The sequence below is a fragment of the Periplaneta americana genome, chromosome 5 (assembly GCF_040183065.1).
Source record: "Periplaneta americana isolate PAMFEO1 chromosome 5, P.americana_PAMFEO1_priV1, whole genome shotgun sequence".
NCBI lineage: Eukaryota > Metazoa > Arthropoda > Insecta > Blattodea > Blattidae > Periplaneta > Periplaneta americana.
In genome coordinates, this window is record NC_091121.1 from 193,656,951 (window position 1) to 193,677,167 (window position 20,217).

At 34.1% G+C, this 20,217-nt stretch overlaps 1 protein-coding gene across 6 annotated transcripts in view; it reads left to right on the forward strand.

The window, feature by feature from the left end:
- The window catches only part of LOC138700385 (uncharacterized), a 690,392-nt gene extending 670,633 nt beyond the window's left edge, over positions 1 to 19,759 (forward strand). Inside the window, exons 3-4 of one of the 6 annotated variants that reach the window (XM_069826983.1) lie at positions 5,713 to 5,730; positions 19,256 to 19,722. In XM_069826983.1, coding sequence (XP_069683084.1) covers positions 5,713 to 5,730; positions 19,256 to 19,393 — 156 coding nt within the window. In that variant the 3' untranslated portion in view covers positions 19,394 to 19,722. Of the gene's footprint in view, positions 1 to 5,712; positions 5,731 to 19,255 lie in introns of all 6 variants that reach the window. The other 5 variants (XM_069826979.1, XM_069826981.1, XM_069826984.1 and 2 more) reach the window with 5 other exon arrangements.
- The last annotated feature ends 458 nt before the right edge of the window (positions 19,760 to 20,217 follow it).

Consider the following 20,217-nt stretch of genomic DNA (forward strand, 5'->3'; position numbering starts at 1 on the left):
AAATGGATATACAGGGACATCATTTTATTTTTACTTCAATTTTTATTGCACCTGAGTTTTTGAATGTAGAAACTAAGGAAGTTCCAACTCCACACAGAACCAATACCGCAGATAGTAAGCAGTACTGAGTTACTGAGTATAGTACGTTCCAGAAATATGTTCGCGTTTTCCAGTGACGAAAGAGCTTTCAATATTGAATCATATTTTCGCACAGGTACTGTCTGTTTGCCTACGTTGCATCCCGATGTCCCCCACCTGCTTCTGCTCGCCCCTCTGTAATAGCTGGGCTGTCTTAGCTCTTTTCTGAAAACATTAATTTCTCTTAGGAATTGGAAGTTTACGTAATATTATACAGCTGTTTAATTTAACTTAAAAGGGCCTCGTTAAGTAATTAACTGTCACGTGATTTCCTCCCTTTCTACAATCCTGAGGCATAACCACTTGGACGGACAGTAGATAGCATGTCTGAATAATTTTATATTTTCGGGTCGGGCAGAAGTGAAGGTTGAATTAACAGTACGTAGAGTAGGTACAGAATTATTTCAACATGAGTTACTAGTACGAAGGACGAAACTGGCAATTGGAATTAGATGCAATAGTCTATAGTGCGATAATATGCACAAAAGAACTGAAGCCTGTATCGAAATGAACGGCCACCATTTTCAAAATTGTGTTTAAATATTCATATTATGATTATTTTTCAATTTAACTTCTTTCTCTGTATTGTACGCTAATGTGCTCTAGACAGTATAATATACACTGCATAATGAATACGTTCGCATGGATAACTCACTTCGTGAGTAAAAACATTTATTCTTAATACAGTACTGTACTTTGATTAAAGAAAAATCTAATGAAAATTATCAAACTCAAAATCGCGATATTTCCTAGTTTACGTAAACGGATGAACTACTTTTCTTCCTTCCTATACCTAGTAGAGTGATTTGTGTTTTACGCCAGTATCATCGAACTCCAGTCTTGGAGGGGGGAGCAAGCGGTGTTTCCGATTCTCTAAAGGTATAGACAGGTTAATATTAAAAATGTTAGTAAAAATAAAATGATGTCCCTGTAGTAATTCTTGAGATATTTTTCAACATATTCCCCACCGGAACTGAGACATTTGTCGTACCGTGGGATTAACAGAGAGGTGCAGACGGCTGTCACACACTGGTTTCGATCCAGGCGGCAGACTTCTACGACACAGGGATACAAAAGTTGATCCCACGGCATGACAAATGTCTCACTACTGTTGGGGAACATGTTGAAAAATATCTCAACAATTACTGTATCTGTTCCAATAAATCTTTCTACGAAACTGTGTTTCCTTTCTGTAAACGGACCCAGGGAACCTTACTTTTTGGAGGGCCATCGTAATTGCGCTTGAGTGACCAAAATTTGTATAAGCACTTGTTTTGATATTACTAACGTGATGGAAAGACAGTTAACTTTTTCTGCCCCCAAGAGAATGTTTGCTTGTTAGATGTTTTTTTTTTGTATATCACCAGACGTTATCCGTGTCACCTATAAGTGAGAGGAAAAGAGCAATGATGTAAAATTATGTGCAATTACTTGCATAATCATTGGACATCAAAAATCGAAGATGAATGTAGGCCTTCTGTATATTGAAATTGTAAAAGAATAAAATTTTGACATGTTTCAGAACATTATATAGGCCTACAATATTAATTTTTCTTATTCTAAATCTGCGTTGTGGAAATTACAAATCTGCTCTATATACCACTTTAACGTTAAGCGTCTCAGAGTTCCTACATTCTCATCATTGATGTGATTCCAATTATGGTTCCAGAGTTCATTTCACGATTAGAATGCCAGTTTTTATTTCTGTTTGGGGCGCCTAGTTCTTTGTGAATGGAATGTCGGTACGTAGCGACTGAAGCGGATAGGCCCTCTATGCAGACGGACTTGCCTTGCTATCTCTCCTGTACTATTCGAGTGGTGCAAATATTGGTATGTCTGCAATTCTTCCGGTTCCTTTCTGGGTTTAAAATGCGTTCTGTAGATGCTTTATAGCAGTGTGATGCATTTTATAGCACTCAGATCTCGGATGAGATGATGGTATGCAAGGCAAGTGTTAAAGTTTTTATCCTGGTAGCAGAGATATGAATCTTGAATCACTTTATTTATGGTCTACCTTACATACCTTATACACAAATGCCAAACTACCTACTAGCTTCTTTCTGTTCCATTTAGTTTAGATTACCGAGGTCCTACTGTATTTGTAAATGCAGTAAAATCCCAATTATCCGCCACCCTATTAACCGATCTGCGGATCATCCGGTTGTCTTTTTCTCATCGTTATTTATTTTTATTTAATTATTCAATTACTTATTTAATTATTTATTTTATTTAATTATTTATCTATGTAATCGATTGATTAATTGATTAATTATTTATTTATTTATGCTCGACCATGCCGAAATGTAGTAATTCTGGTAGCAGTCCTTTAATGCATGTCATTAAAGTACACCTATTCATTAAAGTTCAGGTTTTCGATTATTCTCGGATATGCAATCGAAAGACAACGAGGGAAACGTCACGGAGACTGGAAATCCAATACTGTCGCAGAAGGGTATGTTCTGTTACTATAATAATTAGCGTTAATTGTAAATAATATTCAAATAAATTCAATTTGTCATCTCGTTTTTCAATGTCTAATTTAATTTCAATGTTATATCAAGGTTAATATTTAGTTTACTCTGTAGGTTATAGAATATCAAGGTCAATGTGGAGATCTGTTTCTCGGAAAAAATCAGTACTTTCGCGTCTGCGCACATCTCACAATTTACGAGGTATTGCACAAGGTCAGTTCTGCTCTTCAGTTAGATACAAATGAAATGAATACTTCTGAATAATTTCAAGTTAGAAATATGGTCGAGCTTAAAAAGTCATATGAAACTCGCCTGTAATGGTAATTAAGACGCTCGTATGAAAATTATGAAACGAGCCCAAGCGAGTTTCATAAACATACTCGCGTCTTAATTACTACCATTATAGACTCGTTGCATAATGTATTATTAATTTATTTATTTATTTAACAGGGCAAAGGACAGATATTTGTTTAAAATATAGAATTGCAGATAACATGAAAAAAAGAGGTAAAACAGATACAAATGCAAGATAAAGTATAAATACAAATTAAAAATTAAAAATGAAAAAAAAAAAAAACAAAAAACAAATAGATACTAACTAAATAAAAAACCAGTTACAGATATAGATATAAATAAAAATACAAAATAAAAATAAGTGAAAAATAAATAGGTATATATATATATATATCATAGCCAAAATGTAAAATGTAGCTATAATTGGCAAATTACAGAGTAACAAATAGATAGCAATATTATTTAAAATGAACTGCCTTCAGTATATTAATAAGAAAATGTTTTTCATGTAAGAAATGCTGAAATCTAGATCCCGTGTTTTACATATTTCATTGAAATTTGAACACATTTTTAACACTGGTGAATTTTTATGTGCTGAAGTGTTTGGTTTTTTTATAATATAACAATTGACGACTTCATAAATGTGATGTTCTAGCGTTAATCTGGATTTGTGATAATATTTCGCTATTATTCAGTAGACCGTTGAATATTTTATGTAATAAAAGTTGTTTTGTTGCCGAAAAAAATATTTAGTGCTGTACCTTATATTAGTACGTATTTTGTCTATAGAGCGTTATACAGTACTATTGCTGGCAACAGGAACAATATTGCAGGTTTTTTTTTTTAAAGAACCATAGCTCAAAAAATGGAAATTTGAGATATTGAGCATAATGGTGAGCGTATTGAAGCGCCCTTCTACTGAGTTAGTTTGTGGGGAGGGGGACATTATAGACCTATGTTATAGGAGTGGAAATTTTCAGTGGTTTTCATAAAACAACCATAGTCCAAAGACTTTTTTTTTGTGAAAACAGCCATTGTCCAGCCAGGGCGATGGTAGCATTTACAATTTTAAACTGTACTAGATTGCCAGTATTGCTTCTTACGATCGCGGCAAAAGCCACCTCAGAGAAAAATACTTTAGAGCATGTGAATTGTTGTATTAGTTATGGAGTCATCTTTACGTGCAGAAGTAACCCCATGGAAGAAACGTAAAATATTAGCATTAATGATGCGGTTTATCACAAGCAGTTCATTTCAGAATATTTTATGGAGGGTTTTAACTCTTACTTAAGGTGTCATTTAATTGAAAATCTCCCGTAAAGAAAATTTCGCAAGACAGTTGTGGTTCATGGGTTTGGATGCTTGTCACGGAGCGACCAGCATGTGTGGATGATCTTTTTTATGTCTTGCCCGCAGTTTGCGAAACACGTTCTTTCAAAACAGAGTAATAAAACTACTTAGTGCTGGCTGGCCATTTAGAAAGCGTTCTGCAATATCCACAGGACGTATCGAGTGAGAGCAGTATTCATTGTACTGCCAATAGATATCGATCTTCAGGCGAGAAGTGGTCTTTAGATTATGACTTAATGAGGATTTTGACCAGGTGAGATGTATTATTTTCCCAGGGAACATATCCCAGCACGCAGTCTTGTTCTAGAAATCTAGATGATGTAAGGCGCCCGATTATCGCTGGATGTTCTTTTTAAATACGGAGCTATTAAACGTATAACGAAAATCCCCAACTCTTTACCAAATAACTTATGCTTGATCTATTGAATGTTTGGACCAAAATGTGAAGAAAGAATGTGAACAACCTAATTAAGGAATGGGTACTAGGGTCCAGGTATTGCAACTGAAATCTAAGCTATAAAATTTGATGTATGAGATATTGTAAAAATGGAAATTAGAAAGTAAACATGGACTTGACAGACTCAAATACGGGCTGTTGGGAGATGTAGAGAATGACACTAGGAACGTGGGAATAAGGAAAATAAGATTGAAGGCTCAGAGTAAAAGAAAACAATGAACGTGATTATTTATATTTATTGAATCAATATAATTTACGTTAGAAATGATCGTTAAATAATAAAAGTTTTCTGCATACGAGTGCTTTGTGTCAACTTGCACGAGTGCTTTGTGCCCACTTGCACTAGTGCTTTGTGCCAACTTGCACGAGTGCTTTGTGCCCACTTGCACTAGTGCTTTGTGCCAACATGCAACTTGCACTAGTGCTTTGTGACAACTTGCACGAGTGCTTTGTGCCCACTTGCACTAGTGCTTTGTGCCAACTTGCACGAGTGCTTTGTGCCCACTTGCACTAGTGCTTTGTGCCAACTTGCACGAATGCTTTGTGTCAACTTGCACTAGTGCTTTGTGCCCACTTGCACTAGCGCTTTGTGCCCACTTGCACTAGTGCTTTGTGCCAACTTGCACGAGTGCTTTGTGTCAACTTACACTAGTGCTTTGTGCCAACTTGCACAAGTTCTTTGTGCCAACTTGCACGAGTGCTTTGTGCCCACTTGCACGAGTGCTTTGTGCCCACTTGCACTAGTGCTTTGTGCCAACTTGCACTAGTGCTTTGTGCCATCTTGCACGAGTGCTTTGTGGCAATGTGCACGAATGTTTTGTGCCAGTTTGCTTACCTATCTATTCATCTTTTCCATGGGAAGTAGTGATATGAGATGATGTGTTTGGATGTTGCGATGTTTATGTTGTTATCTGATGTTCATTGCCATAATTTGAAGTTGGATGTAAGTTAATGTTCTAAACTGACATTCATGTTTATCTCTTTTTCTCTCTTTCCATGCAGCATTGGAATTATATCAAGGTCAGTAAGGTAATATTAATTTCTTCTTCCTACGTGCATGTATGATATCCAAGCCTTTTGTTTTCTGTTTCTTTTTTCTTGAATAATAATGCTGTAAATAATATACATTACACATATTCAGAATTGCACAGTGTGATCACATATTTATTTTCCTAATGAAGTTACACTGTCACATATTTGGTCGTCTCAGAAGTATTTTCCTATAAATCGTGTGCTCATTTGTCTTTGAGTTGCTAGGCAATGGACGATTTGTTTATATTTGTTGTTTGTATTGCTCTCAGTTATGCACGTCAAGAAGCATTCAACTGCATAATGTACATGTTGAACTATAAGTAATATCATTAATTTCAGGTTATTTTATATGATATTTCAAATAAAAAGGTTTAATGCAGTTTTTCTCGTTTTTGCTTCCTTTCTGACATGAAAATTGTTTCATATGAAATATTTCAGTGTGTTTTGTGAAAAGCATTGACTTAATTCCCAATATGCTCAGTCAATTTAAGGGGTTAGGTAGAGCTTACAGCAGTAAAATTTTGGAAATATCCAACACTTTTTTCCTCCATTACTGTATCTTGTATAATAATGAAAATTAGTATGTGTAAAACACTGTCCTTCTCTTATATGAAAAACATATTTTTACGATTTAAAGAAATATTTACATTTTTTTTTTTTTTTCAAAATTTAGTTCACTGTGCAGTGATGAAGCGTTTCTCACATAACTCAAAAACTATCCAACATTCTGTCATGTAATTTTTGGTGTGTATTTATGCATGTGATATCTACAATATGATGCAAGATCACTTCTCTACCTTTGATAGATTGATAAAGTTAAATTTATTTGAAAAATGATCAAATATCAGTATTTCCTTCTAACACAAAATAAAAAAAAATAAGGAAATATCAGTATTTCCTTCTAACACAAAATAAAAAAAAATAAGGAATGTAATTCAAAGAGCATGATATTGTAAACATGAGTTTCAGCAATAAAATTAAAAAGAGAGCGAGAACATGATAAAGTTAACAAGTTTATGAGTTATGAGGGAAACGCTACATCACTGCACAGTAAACTACCACCATTTTGAATTTTGAAAAAATAAATGTAAATAATTCTTTTTTTAAATCGTACAAATATTTTTTTCATATAGCTGAAGGACAGTGTTTCACACATACCAATTTTCATTATTGTACAAAATACAGTAATGGAACGAAAAAATGTTTAATATTTCCAAAAATTTTACTGTTGTAAGCTGTACCTAAACCCTTAAGAGAGCAGTGTATTATGATCAGGAATGATCGAAAAAATTTTAGTTTTGTCCTTTATATGTACAGAAATTTGATCCGAACAAATGTAACATTTTGAAATTCCTTTTCAGAACGAAAAATTACATTTCTTCAGATCAAATTTCTGTACATTTAAAGGACAAAACTAAAATTTTTTCAATCATTTATTATCACAGTATACTGCTCTCTTAAATTGAAAGCATATTGGAAATTAAATAATGGGTTTCCGAAAACACGCTATGAAATGTTTCATATGAAACAATTTTTATCTCCAAAAAAAGAATAAAAAAAACGAGCAAAATTGTATTAAACTTTTTTGTTTGAAATATGTCAAAGAATAACCTCCTGAAATTAATGACATTACTTACTGTTCATCCTGTATTTTCGGCATATTTAATGCTTTTTAGCTTCCGTTTCTCATTGGAAATGTGCGACGACAGAATCACATGAAAGTGCTTCTGCATTTATTTTATAAGGAAAAAAAAACATGAGTATAAAACCAGCAGCTAAATAAATATTTGAAATGGAAGGTGAAGGGGTGGTCAATATTAGGACGGCACCTACCTAATTTAAGCGATTCAATGATGGATACGTGAGCGTTAAAGGTAAGGGTAGCTCATGAAGAGCACCAATTTTAGAGAATGAGGCTATAATCACGAAACTGAATAAGCAGTCACTTGCTAGTAGCCACAGTCTGTCGCTGTTTACAATTTGAATTGTGTATGGCGATAACCAGGTCCGCATGATTTGACCGAAAACAGTTGTAGGAAAAACTTTTGAGACGACCAGTTAATAAGGGTTTAGTAAGTGGATTTGAAATGTGAAGTTCACTTTTATTTTCACCTTTGGTTTCCAACCTTAGGTTGCAAATGAAATCATGGCCTCTGTGGCTTAAGATAGTATGGGGAGGGGGTTTTACGGAGAAATCGATATGAAGAAAAGATCTGAATTCAGTCGATAATTAAGAAAAAAAATGTTTAACTTGTGTTTAATCATTTTAAACAACTAATGAACCCGCTGTTGCACGGTTCACTGTTGAGAGGTACCTTATGTTCATTATTTCGTATGCTTTTAGTCCGAAGTAAATTATATGCTTAAGAATGGAAGGGTTCAGAGCCATAGTGGGCCAAGCGCCATTTATTAAAAACGGAGAAAGCAAGAGTTAAAGTTATGTGAATACCATAGTGTAATGAAGACTGATATATCATTTAGTTTTAAGGCGAATACTTTATATTAGTTGCTATATGTTTCCATTGAATTATGGTAATAACTTCATTTTAACCCTTGTTTTCTACGGTTTTAAGAAATGGCGCTTGGCCCACTATGGTTCTGAACCCTTCAATTGGGTTTGTGTGTATAAATGGAGTTATTTTTGCGCCAGAAAAGTGGAAATGTTTCTGCCACAGGTGTGTGTGTGTGTGTGTGTTTCTTGTCTTAGGTTTGTTCTTCCACTTCAGGTTCTAATGTGACACCATTCTGATATCCAGGAATATCTAATGTTTGTTTGTAATATGATAGGGTTCGAAAGTATAATGACCCATTTGGAGGCAGATTATGATGATGATGATGATGATGATGATGATAAAAAAATAATAATACTGTAATAATAGTCATAATGATAATGGTGATGATGATACTACTTACTGGCTTTTAACGAACCCGGAGGTTCATTGCCGCCCTCACATAAGCCCGCCATTGGTCCCTATCCTGAGCAAGGTAGTCTCTATCATCATATCCCACTTCCCTCAAATCCATTTTAATATTATCTTCCCATATACGTCTCGGCCTCCCCAAAGGTGATGATGATGATGATGATGATGATGTTGATAATAATAATAATAATAATAATAATAATAATACCTCCTGCACTTTGATTTCTCGTGCTCCGGAATAAGTTAAGTTGCCGCCATGTCACAGTATTACACAGGGTGGAAGGAGACCAATGCACCAAAATTTAAGAGGTGATTCTACATGTTAAATGCATCAAAACTTGTATTACATTTTTCCTTCGATGAAGCGCCGTTAAGGGGGGGGGGGGAAATATTCCCCAATGCTTGTAGCGCTCTATTGCGGTAAAGGCCCGAGAGAAATGGCTGATTTGCTATACCAGCAGATAGGTAAAATAATCTGAACCGTTAATGCCTTGAATATTGTTTTGCATATTAAACCGTTTAGCCATGAATTTTAATTCAATTGTTGCGAAAATCGTTAAAATAAATCTTGCAACGCATCGCTCTGTCGCGCGTCGCCGACTGAGTATTGCAGAAGGGGAGAGGAAGGTAAGGTGTGCAAGCCGTGCTATCTAGAGTTATTGCAGTAGCCGTTATGTTGCCAAATGTTTCATAGAAATATAACGATTTCCTCTAAAACAGTTAATGCTAGAGAAGAAAGTTGTATAGATTTTTCAAACCTCTCCTCATGATGTATTACCAGTTTCATTTTGGTGCAGAGGTTACCATCCATCCTGTATATGCATTAGTTCAACTTAACGTCTTAACATATTTATTATAATATACTGTATATATATATTTTTTTCATTAATGACGGATACTTCAATGTTAGTCACTCATCCGTATGAAGCCAGTTGTGTAAACCAGTTATTTACCGAACCCTGTTAACCATTTTATCTAAAACAAGAAAAGACTGAAGGGGTAAAGACCGCAGATGGGGTCACTTTCTCTAATGCAGAAGATAATAAAAAATTATAAAATGTATTGAAATTTCTAAATATATTTATATAAAACGCAATAAATATATAAAAATACATATTAATTATGATTGAGATTTTTTTTTAGTTCTTAAGATCCTATTTAGGTTTTTTTAGTTTCAATAGAATTTACATAATATGACTCTTATGACCATGATTCGGAAAATTATCTATAGTAATGTCACAAGAGGTCTGATATTTGCCGATAAATCCATGAGCGACATTTATTAGGACTATTTCGTGAATAAAATAAAAATATAAATAATATATCCCTAAAATTCACTCACAAAATATTTATGAATACTTAACCTATTCAGACATTATGAAGTCGAAATAGATGAATAACGATTACTGCAATAAAGAAATTGAATGTTATTCAGTAATGCCACTTGAGAAAAGCGAAATACATGTTTAAAAATGTTAATTACATGAACTGCACTTTTCTCTTGTTACAATAGGAATACGTTTTCATTATCTGCTGATATCATAATTTAATTTAAACATTTTGTAATATAATTACAAATAACCTGATTAATACATTAATTAAATGAAGAATTGTTATGAAGGAGTGTCATTTTCTTTAGATACAATGGACATGCAATTAGAAGATGAAGATGTAGATGTGGAAATAGGATTTCGCACTTTATTTAATACAATGGATTCATGCTCATCGATTCACGTGGAAACAGTTGGCGACACTGACTAAACAAAAGAACGATGATGCGATAAATTGATAGTGATAAATGTAAACTGCAGAAATTATCGTGATTTGTGACTGTGATTAGTAGGAATTCAAAATTTCATTACATTTCAATGGCCGAAAATGGAATGACGTCATATAAACTAAAGAAATTGTGAGTTTAGAAGTAAGAAAAAAATAGGTAAAACCTATAAATCCGGTCTCTAGTGATAAAATACCTAGGAATCTAGTTATTGGGATTGGTTTCTATTTCCACTACAGAAGATACAAACATTTTGTTTCGCTAGATCTCAATCCCTACTGATTGTACAAAGTGGATTGGGAGCAATGCAATGTACCGCTGCAAACAGTCATGAAATGATCTCGGAGTTAAAGCGACTGTAAAAGCAACCGAAGATCATCATCGTCATCATCATCATCCTTCATGCATTAGGAAATTGATTCCTGTAGCAGCTACTGGAATTGGTCCATCCATCTTTTGGCTGGTCTTCCAATATTTCTTCTTCCCCGAGGTTTATATTTCCAAAACTTATATGGGTATCCTGTCGTCCTGCATCCTTGAAATGTGAGACATCCATGTGTTTCTATATTCTTCTATTTTGTTGTTTAATTCATATATCTCAAGTTTTTCTCTTATTTCTTCGTTTCTTTTATGTTCTATTTTCCTGTAACCTGCTACGCTTCTCAAAAATTTCATCCGAAGATAGAAAGTAAATATTGGACGGCTCACGAGACTTCCGCTGTAGACGGACTTCCGTGACGTAGCATCCCACAGACTTCTTAAAAGTATGATTGCGTGAATCCTTGACTCTATTAAGAGGCGTCCAAAGAATTTGCACCTCATCTGCTAGTTGAAAAATAAGAACATTACGGACGAATGTGTATTTACCGATGTGTTATCACAGGAAGATGTGAATCAACACTGCCTTGAAGGTCGCACATTGTGGGGCCGAATGATTAGTGAGGAATCCCACGGACGTGTGACGTGTTTCCCTCTTGAAACACTGATGTGTTTCATGCACGTTTACAACTTTGTCCCTCGTGACGCTGCTACGAAATATACAGTGGGTTTCGTTTATGTTCCCATTTGCATGAATTAGTGTCTGAAAGGGAGTTTTGAAACTCACTCCCCAAAGATTGGCTTGCTGCGTGATTTTCCATGGCAACAAAGGATGCTTTTGTTCTGGAGCGCGACTCGCAACTGTTTCCAGTCCATTTTATAAAAACATGTGATTTACTGTTTCACGAAACATTATAAGTTGCCGAGGCCAGAAAGTCGTATATCTTTTGTGTTTTATGACGCCATGCTTTAGCATAGCTGAACTGGCTTCGTATCTCGTAGGCCTATATGGGACAAAATTCTATATTAAGAAAATCCTATGCCTACAAAAGCAAATACTGATAAGTATGCTAATACAATGATTAATTCATTGCGTAATGCATTATAAAAATACAATTACAATTAATATGATTAAATAACAATAAATATCCATTGTGAAGGCTTCATTGTACTTCGGAAGTGGGAAGGATTCCTTATAAACTCATTTGTTATACCAGTTAATGAATCAAAGCAAAGTCTGTACAGTTTGACATTCAAGTAAAAATGGCTTTTCTATAGCACGCGGCACTGAAACTTCCAATTTGCATTTTTCTAAGTTCTAAGGTGCTGAAATCTGCGACCGGATAGGTTATGTTAGTTGAGGCTTTTGGTATGCCTTGCATATAGTAATTGAAATGAAATATGCATTTCTCGCTCATTTTGAAGTATTCTACCTATTCATTTCACGTGTTAAATAATCACTTTTAGGTTATCCACACCGATTAGTTATTTCCAGTTTTACTCATTTTCTAATAGCTTCCAAGTTAACCGACGTCCTATATGAATTCTTCACATTCCAAACTACATTCACTCTGAAAAGTAGACCATTTTTCCACTTTTTTTCGTCAAAAAGATTTCAGTGTCGCATGCTACAGAAAACCCTAAAAAATATTAGAATTATTTCAATATACGTCCCGCACCGTGGCGTCGTGGTCTAAGGCATCCTGCATAGGACTCGCGTTACGGGATGCTCACTGGTTCGAGTCCTCACGGGGGAAGAAATTTTTGTTTTATATAATTTGTGAAGAACATTACATACAATAGGCATCTGTTTAAGCAAAATAGTTTGAGGTTAAAAATTTCATTTTTTTATCTCTATATTTATGTTTTTTTTTCTGTTTTCCATTTAGGCTATATATTTATTTATTCCTTTCCCCCTTCCTAATTTATTTTCTCGCACCAGTATCTGTTCATGTGAGTGTGTGAGTGTTAGTGTGTCGAGTGAATTAATGGAAATCAAACGTATGGTTTTTTGTAAGAATGAGGTTCTGTGTTGTACACAGAAACCTGATAACATGATCAACTAAACTGTTCCGAAATTCACAGAATGTATGAGAACATACATATGACTTTCGTGATACATTTTTTTCTTCTTTTAGAATTGACCGAGATGTATGCAGCGGTTAACGTGGTAAGGGATTTTATGCTCGTGGGTTCGATCCTGCGTAGAGTACAGATGCTTGTCATTGTGATGCTCTCCTGTTAGTTTAATTGAAGGGCGCCAGCATTTTTCAGATTCCACACTATCGTGCTCGTATACAGGAGCATCCGTAAGTATTGTCATTATTTTCAGGGAATTGTTCTTTTACATATTAAGAAAAACGTTTAATACAACTTGCTCGCTTTTGCTCCCTTTTCAAGATAAAAATTGTTTTATATGAAACATTTCTTAGCGTGTTTTGGGAAAATCATTAATTGAATTTAAGAGGGTAGTGTATTATGACAAATTACTGAAGGAATTTTAGTTTTGTCTTTTAATAGTGCAGAAATTTGATTCGAACAAATGTAACTTTTCGTTCTGCAGTGAAATTTTACGTTACTATTGTTTAGATCAAATTTCTGCACATATATAGGGTAAAACTAAAATTCTTTCGATCATTTCTTTGGTCGGCGTGAAAAGGCACATAAGAAAAAAAAAAAAAAAAAAAAAAAAAAAAAAAAAAAAAATAATAATAATTTTTCAGGGGAGACTTTCTTTTTAATTTATTCTTAACTGAATATAATAGTACATTATGCAACGAGCCTATAATGATAGTAATTAAGAATCGAGTATGGCTATTTATGAAACGAGCGCAAGCGAGTTTCATAATTTTCATACGAGCTTCTTAATTATCATTATAGGCGAGTTTCATACGACTTTTTATGCTCGACCATATTTCTAACTTGAAATTATTGGTATTCAGATGTATACATTTTATTTGTAACTGACAAGATCGGAAGTGACCTTGTTCTAGATCGTGAATTGTGAGATGTGCGCAGACGCGAAAGTATTGATTTTTTCCGAGGAACAATAATGTCATTGACCTTGACGTAGTACCGTTGAACTTGATAATATTATAATATTATAACCTTGATTATTGAATTCGACATTGAAAAACGAGATGACAAATTGAATTTATTTGAATATTATTTACAATTAACGCTAATTATTATAGTAACAGAACATAACCTTCTGCGACAGTATTGGATTTCCAGCATCCGTGACTTTTCGCTAATTCTCTTTCGATTGCATATAAAGAGAATAATCGATACTTGCGGTTTTATAACGGTACAAAGCTGACTTGTCATTGGCTGAACACATGTAAGCTGAGTTATCATTGGCTGAAGACCTGTACTTTAATGAGTAGGTGTACTTTAATGACATGCATTAAAGGACTGCTACCAGGTGTATAATTAGTACATTTCGGCATGGTCGAGCATAAATATAATAATGAAATTCATGTATGTTGGTTAAAGTAAGACCCTTTTCAATTCAAAATACAAGAAATGTTATTATTTCAAAAATTAGAAACAAAATACTATACTTATGTGATTAGGTACAACAGAAAAATCGACTTTTTTTACTTATGTTCCTTTTCCCGCCGACCAAAGTTATCGTAATAAAATTGTCTTAAATTGACTAAGCATATTGGGAATTAAATCAATGGTTTTCCAAAACACGCTATGAAATGTTTCCTATAAAACAACTTTCATCTCGAAAAGGAAGCAAAAACGAGCAAAATTGTATGGAATATCTCAAAAAGTAACCCCCTGAAATTGACATCACCTACTGTTCATCTTGTATACTCTAGAAAGAAAAGAATGTAGGCCTATAGATTTATGATGACGTTTCGTCCACGTCATTGGAGAAGCGGTCAGCGTGTCTGGCTAAAAAATTACGGGCCAGTGATCGAATCCTGGTTGGAACAAATTTCCTGATTGAGGTTTTCTCTCAGTTAAGTTCAAATGTTCGTAACTTTCGGCACCGAACCCCAGGCTCATTTCGCGTCATTTTCATCCGTCCTGCCTACTTCCGTACTCATGTCAACCTGTCATACGGGACTAACAGATTCTGACCTATTGGTTTCCCCCCCCCCCTCCCCAAAAAAAATTATTCATCATAATCACAAAAAATTAAGGAGTGCAAATGATATATACACCAATATGTTTGAAGTTAAAAAATAATGCAATTAAAAAAGAATAAGGAAACGCTACATTGAATAATTTTATTAATTTCTTTGTTGGGGTTTTTTTAGCAAATAAATATTTGTGGAATGAAGTCATGATAATCTCAGTTCATCTAAAAAATTGCTTTTAGACTTTGATGTACTTAACATAAGACAAATTTATTATATTGTATTATTAAAATTCATACATAAAAATCGAAATAATTTTGAATTGTATTCTCATAGTTATGAAACAAAAGATATGAATTCTTTAAGATTGTTTGAACCAAAGTGCAACCCTGTTACAGTATTTAATCATAGTAGTAATTTAGGCCCAAGAAAATATAACAAATTTATATTTAAATATTCTAATCTTGTCAATTCTAATAGTTCCAGTATTAAATTTAAAAAAGTTATGTATAGATTTTATAAAAATTGAAAAATTATGAATTTAAAATTTATATATTCTAATTGCACGGTAGGCATAGGACAAATTGTATTATATACTTCTTAATTTCAATTCAGGAATCCGCCCCTAAGCACGAGTTCTACTCTTTCAGGGGCGAGCTAAAGTTTTTTCTGTGTATATTATATTTTATGTTACAATTATTAGCAAAATAAATAAATAAATAGGTAAGTAAGTAAATAAATAAATATTGTATTCTCATAGTTATGAAACAAAAGGCGGTCAGCGCGTCTGGCTGCGAAACCAGGTGGCCCGGGTTCGAATCCCGGTCGGGGCAAGTTACCTGGTTGAGGTTTTTTCCGGGGTTTTCCCTCAACCCAATACGAGCAAATGCTAGGTAACTTTCGGTACTGGACCCCGGACACATTTCACCGGCATTATCACCTTCATATCATTCAGACGCTAAATAACCTAGATGTTGATACAGCGTCGTAAAATAACCCAATAAAATAAAAAAATAATAAAATGAAACAAAAGGTATGAATTCTTTAAGATTGTTTGAACCAAAATGCAACACTGTTACAGTATTTAATCATAATAGTAATTTAGGCCCAAGAAATTATAACAAATTTATATTTAAATATTCTAATCGTGTCAATTCTAATAGTTCTAGTATTAAATTTAAAAAAGTTATGTATGGATTTTATAAAAATTGAAAAATTATGAATTTAAAATTTATATATTCTAATTGCACGGTAGGCATAGGACAAATTGTATTGTATACTTCTTAATTTCAATTCAGGAATCCGCCCCTAAGCACGAGTTCTACTCTTTCAGGGGCAAGCTAAAGTTTTTTTCTGTATATATTATATTTTATGTTACAATTTTTAGCAAAATAAATAAATAAATAAATAAATAAATAAATAAGGTAATAAATAAGTGAATAAATAATAAAATAAATAAATAATAAAATAAATAAATAAATAAGTAAATAAATGAATACATAAATAAATAAGTAAATAAATAAATAAACAAAGAAACAAAGAAATAAACATAAGCAAACAAATAAATAAACAAATAAATAAAGAAACAATCTGCATCTGAGACTATTGGAGGCTTTTCATCCGAAGAAACCGAAGTTCGATTTTACCACAACCTCGGAAACCTATTTTGGGTTGACGGGAAAGCGGCTGTATGGCAAATTTTGCCAACTTCAAGTCCTATTATTCTTATTGAAGCAGGTCATGTCATCGTCTCACACCTCTTAATAAATTTTGTAATTAAAAATTGCATTAAATTAATATAGTTTCAATTGCAAAACAGCCAACTTGATTTACTATCGTGTAATCGCACAGATACGGTATTCGTTGGATTATTGCCATATAACCGTGTCCAGGGAGGAGATTAAATCAAGTAGATTGTAACAGTAGTCGCTGGAGTCTGGTTGTGACTATTTATAGAGAATGTTTCGCGGTGAAATATATCGTACTGCAGGGTTCTGTTACCCACACATTGTCTCGCCAGACACATTGCAACTTGCAGTAGACACGCAACGTATTAGTGTCACAGGTCGAAAAAATTCCTGGATAAAATTACGTGTATATCTTTCCATTAGGATCGCTGAACAAGAAGCTCAGATACGTTTTTCTTATTTTTACTGTAATTTTAAAGTAACTTTAAGTACAGAGTAGATTGAATTTTTAAATTTAAATGTCATGTTGAAAGTTCAGATAAGTTCAAATTGTAATGTGAATTAGTTTTGTACAATTTCAGTCTATCACTTATCTTAGTGTGAAAGCAGAAATAATTTCTGTTACATCAATTAATAGTACATTATGCAACGAGTCTATAATGGTAGTAATTAAGACGCGAGTATGTTTGTTTATGAAGCGAGTTTCATAATTTTCATACGAGCGTCTTAATTACCATTATAGGCAAGTTTCATACGACTTTTTATGCTCGACCATATTTCTAACTTTAAATTATTCATAAGTATTTATGTTGTGGTTATGTAAGTGAGGAGTGGAACTGACCTGAATTGTGAGATGTGCGCAGACGCGAAAGTATTGATTTTTTCCGAGGCACGAATGGCATTGACCTTGATATAATCTAGAGAATAACATGAACATTAGTCTTGATAAAACCTGGAAATTGATTTAGAATTGAAAAACGAGATGACAAATTGAATTTATTTGAATATTATTTACAATTAACGCTAATTATTATAGTAACAGAACATAACCTTCTGCGACAGTATTGGATTTCCAGCCTCCGTGACTTTTCGCTAATTGTCTTTCGATTGCATATCCGAGAATAATCGATACTTGCGGTTTTATAACGGTACAAAGCTGACTTGTCATTGGCTGAACACCTGTAAGCTGAGTTGTCATTGGCTGAAAACACCTGTACTTTAATGAGTAGGTGTAGTTTAATGACATGCATTAAAGGACTGCTACCAGGTGTATAATTAGTACATTTCGGCATGGTCGAGCATAAACATATATAAATAGGATGTAGCCCTGAAACTTCATTTTATCATTCCATATTAGTAATTTGATTGTTCTAGCGTATGAACGGAATTTTAAGGCATTGCCTTTGTTAGATAAAATAAGAAATCGTTGTGTGGTCCATTGATGGCTACTTTCCCCTATTTGTTATTCGTAAAAAAACATTAAAATGTCAAAGATGCGAGGGCAGCAAAACCCTAAAATTAGTGTATTTTCGTCGAGGTGACTGAAATTCATGCTTTTGTTCCGTAAAAAATGCGACAGTGCTAGAAAGTTGTCACGATAATACAGGGACATCACTTTATTTTTACCAACATTTTTAACATTAACCTGGCTATACTCGGAAACACTGTTTCCCCCTTCCATTACAGGAGTTTGGTGTTAGTAGTGCAATATGTAAACAAATCATTTTACTAGGTATAGGAGGAGAGAAAAGTAGTATATCCATTTATGTTGTAGGGAAATACGATATTACGATTTTCAGTTTGATCATCACTTTTACGGATTTTATCAAAATACAGTAGAGTAGTAACATTTTTTTTTCAAAAACTCAACTTTTCAGGCGGCTATGTTCGTTATGTAATGTCTACTTTGTTTAGCATATTAATTATTGATGTTAACATACAATATAGAGAGTGCATTTAAATTGAGGGGGGTGATAAGTAAAGGGCTGTAAGTGCACTTGAGTTACTTTTGAGAAAATGGGGTTTAAATATTTAAGCTTTCGTAAAATCGGTGAAATTTTTATTTAAATTTTAATGTGTGATGCGATTAAAATATCCCATTGCCACTAAAATTTTAGATACTTTTGCTTACACTGGATGCACTTAACTCATGTTATTACAAATGTCACTAGCATTCCTTTGCTTCTAGCCACCTCAATTCAAAAAAAGCTAATCTGAATTTTTAAACAAGTTGCTGAAAATGGTTGCCGTTCATTACAATGCAGGCTTCAATTCTTTACGCATATTATTGAAAACATTTTGAAGCATATTCTCTGAAATTGAATTTATCGTTTCTTGAATATAATTTTTAGTACGATATTATTAATATAGGTTCTTTCTTCTATAGAAAACGCAATCATATTTCTGAAACACACTATACACTGCAGTGTTTACTTCACTGCTTGAAGACTTCGAATGCAACAGCGGCCGTAAGTTTGTGTGTCTGACGGGAGCAAGGACATTAGTGAAGGGGTGAGAGTGAAGTACATTCAGAAATGCAGGTACAATAAAAATGCAAGTAAAAATAAAATGATGTCTCTGTATAAGTTAACCAGTAATGGGATGTTAGGGTCTGAAACTTTTCTCATCTGCCGAGCTCTGAGTGGGTGTCTTGTTGTTTGTGTCTTGGTGTGGTGGTCAGAGATGTTTCAGTCTGTGTGACTTTGGTTGTTGCAGACATACACTTGCCTCCACGTGTGTGCGGGCATCGCCAACAGCGGCGTGCCATGCTGCTCCCCAACTGTAAGTGTGTGTCAGCGCTCGCATGCTTGTCCGCTAGCTTGTGCCTGTCTGTCTTGTCTTATCTTGCATTAATCCCTTGAGAGATGTACAAGAGTAGACCTACTGTTCCCCGACGTCTTAAATAATAGAGGAATCATGCCATGAATTTTAAACGTGGCTCAGTGTAGCTTTCGTAGCAGAAGATTTATACCCGCATTTCGTTTCGCGAGTCATAACTGTAGCTCAGTCAGTTGCCGACTTTTCATGAAAAGAGCACAGCTTTCGATCCCGAACAGAGACAGATTTGTGATGGAGAGATCTTTCGTGGGCAGGTTTTCTCCGAGCGTCTTGGTTTCATTGCCATTTGGCGGTCGAGTGATTTCTATAAGTGAGGACTCCCTGTAAAAAAAGAGAATACCTGCAATTTTTGGTCAAATTAATGTTTTGCTTGTTTCATATGTTTAAAAAATGCCCGATTATTTAGTGCAAGAACGGTGTGATTCCGAGCATTTGGTAGTAAGTTACAGTGGAATTGAAGCTGAGCTCCCAATCGTTTCGTTGAAAAATGAGACAGCTCCTGAAGCTATATATATTATACATAGGCCTATACAGGGTGTTTCCAGACTGGTGTTACTAACTTTCAGGGATGATGGGGAAGGGCACATGTATCAATTTGAGATAAGGAACCCTGGTCCGGAAATGACTGAGTCGAAAGTTATAAGCAAATATATACATATTTAATAGTACATTATGCAACGAGCCTATAATGAAGGTAATATAGAAGTGAGTATGGATATTTATGAAACGAGCGCAAGCGAGTTTCATAATTTTCATACGAGCTTCTTAATTACCTTTATAGGTGAGTTTCATACGACTTTTTATGCTCGACCATATTTCTAACTTGATATTATTAATTT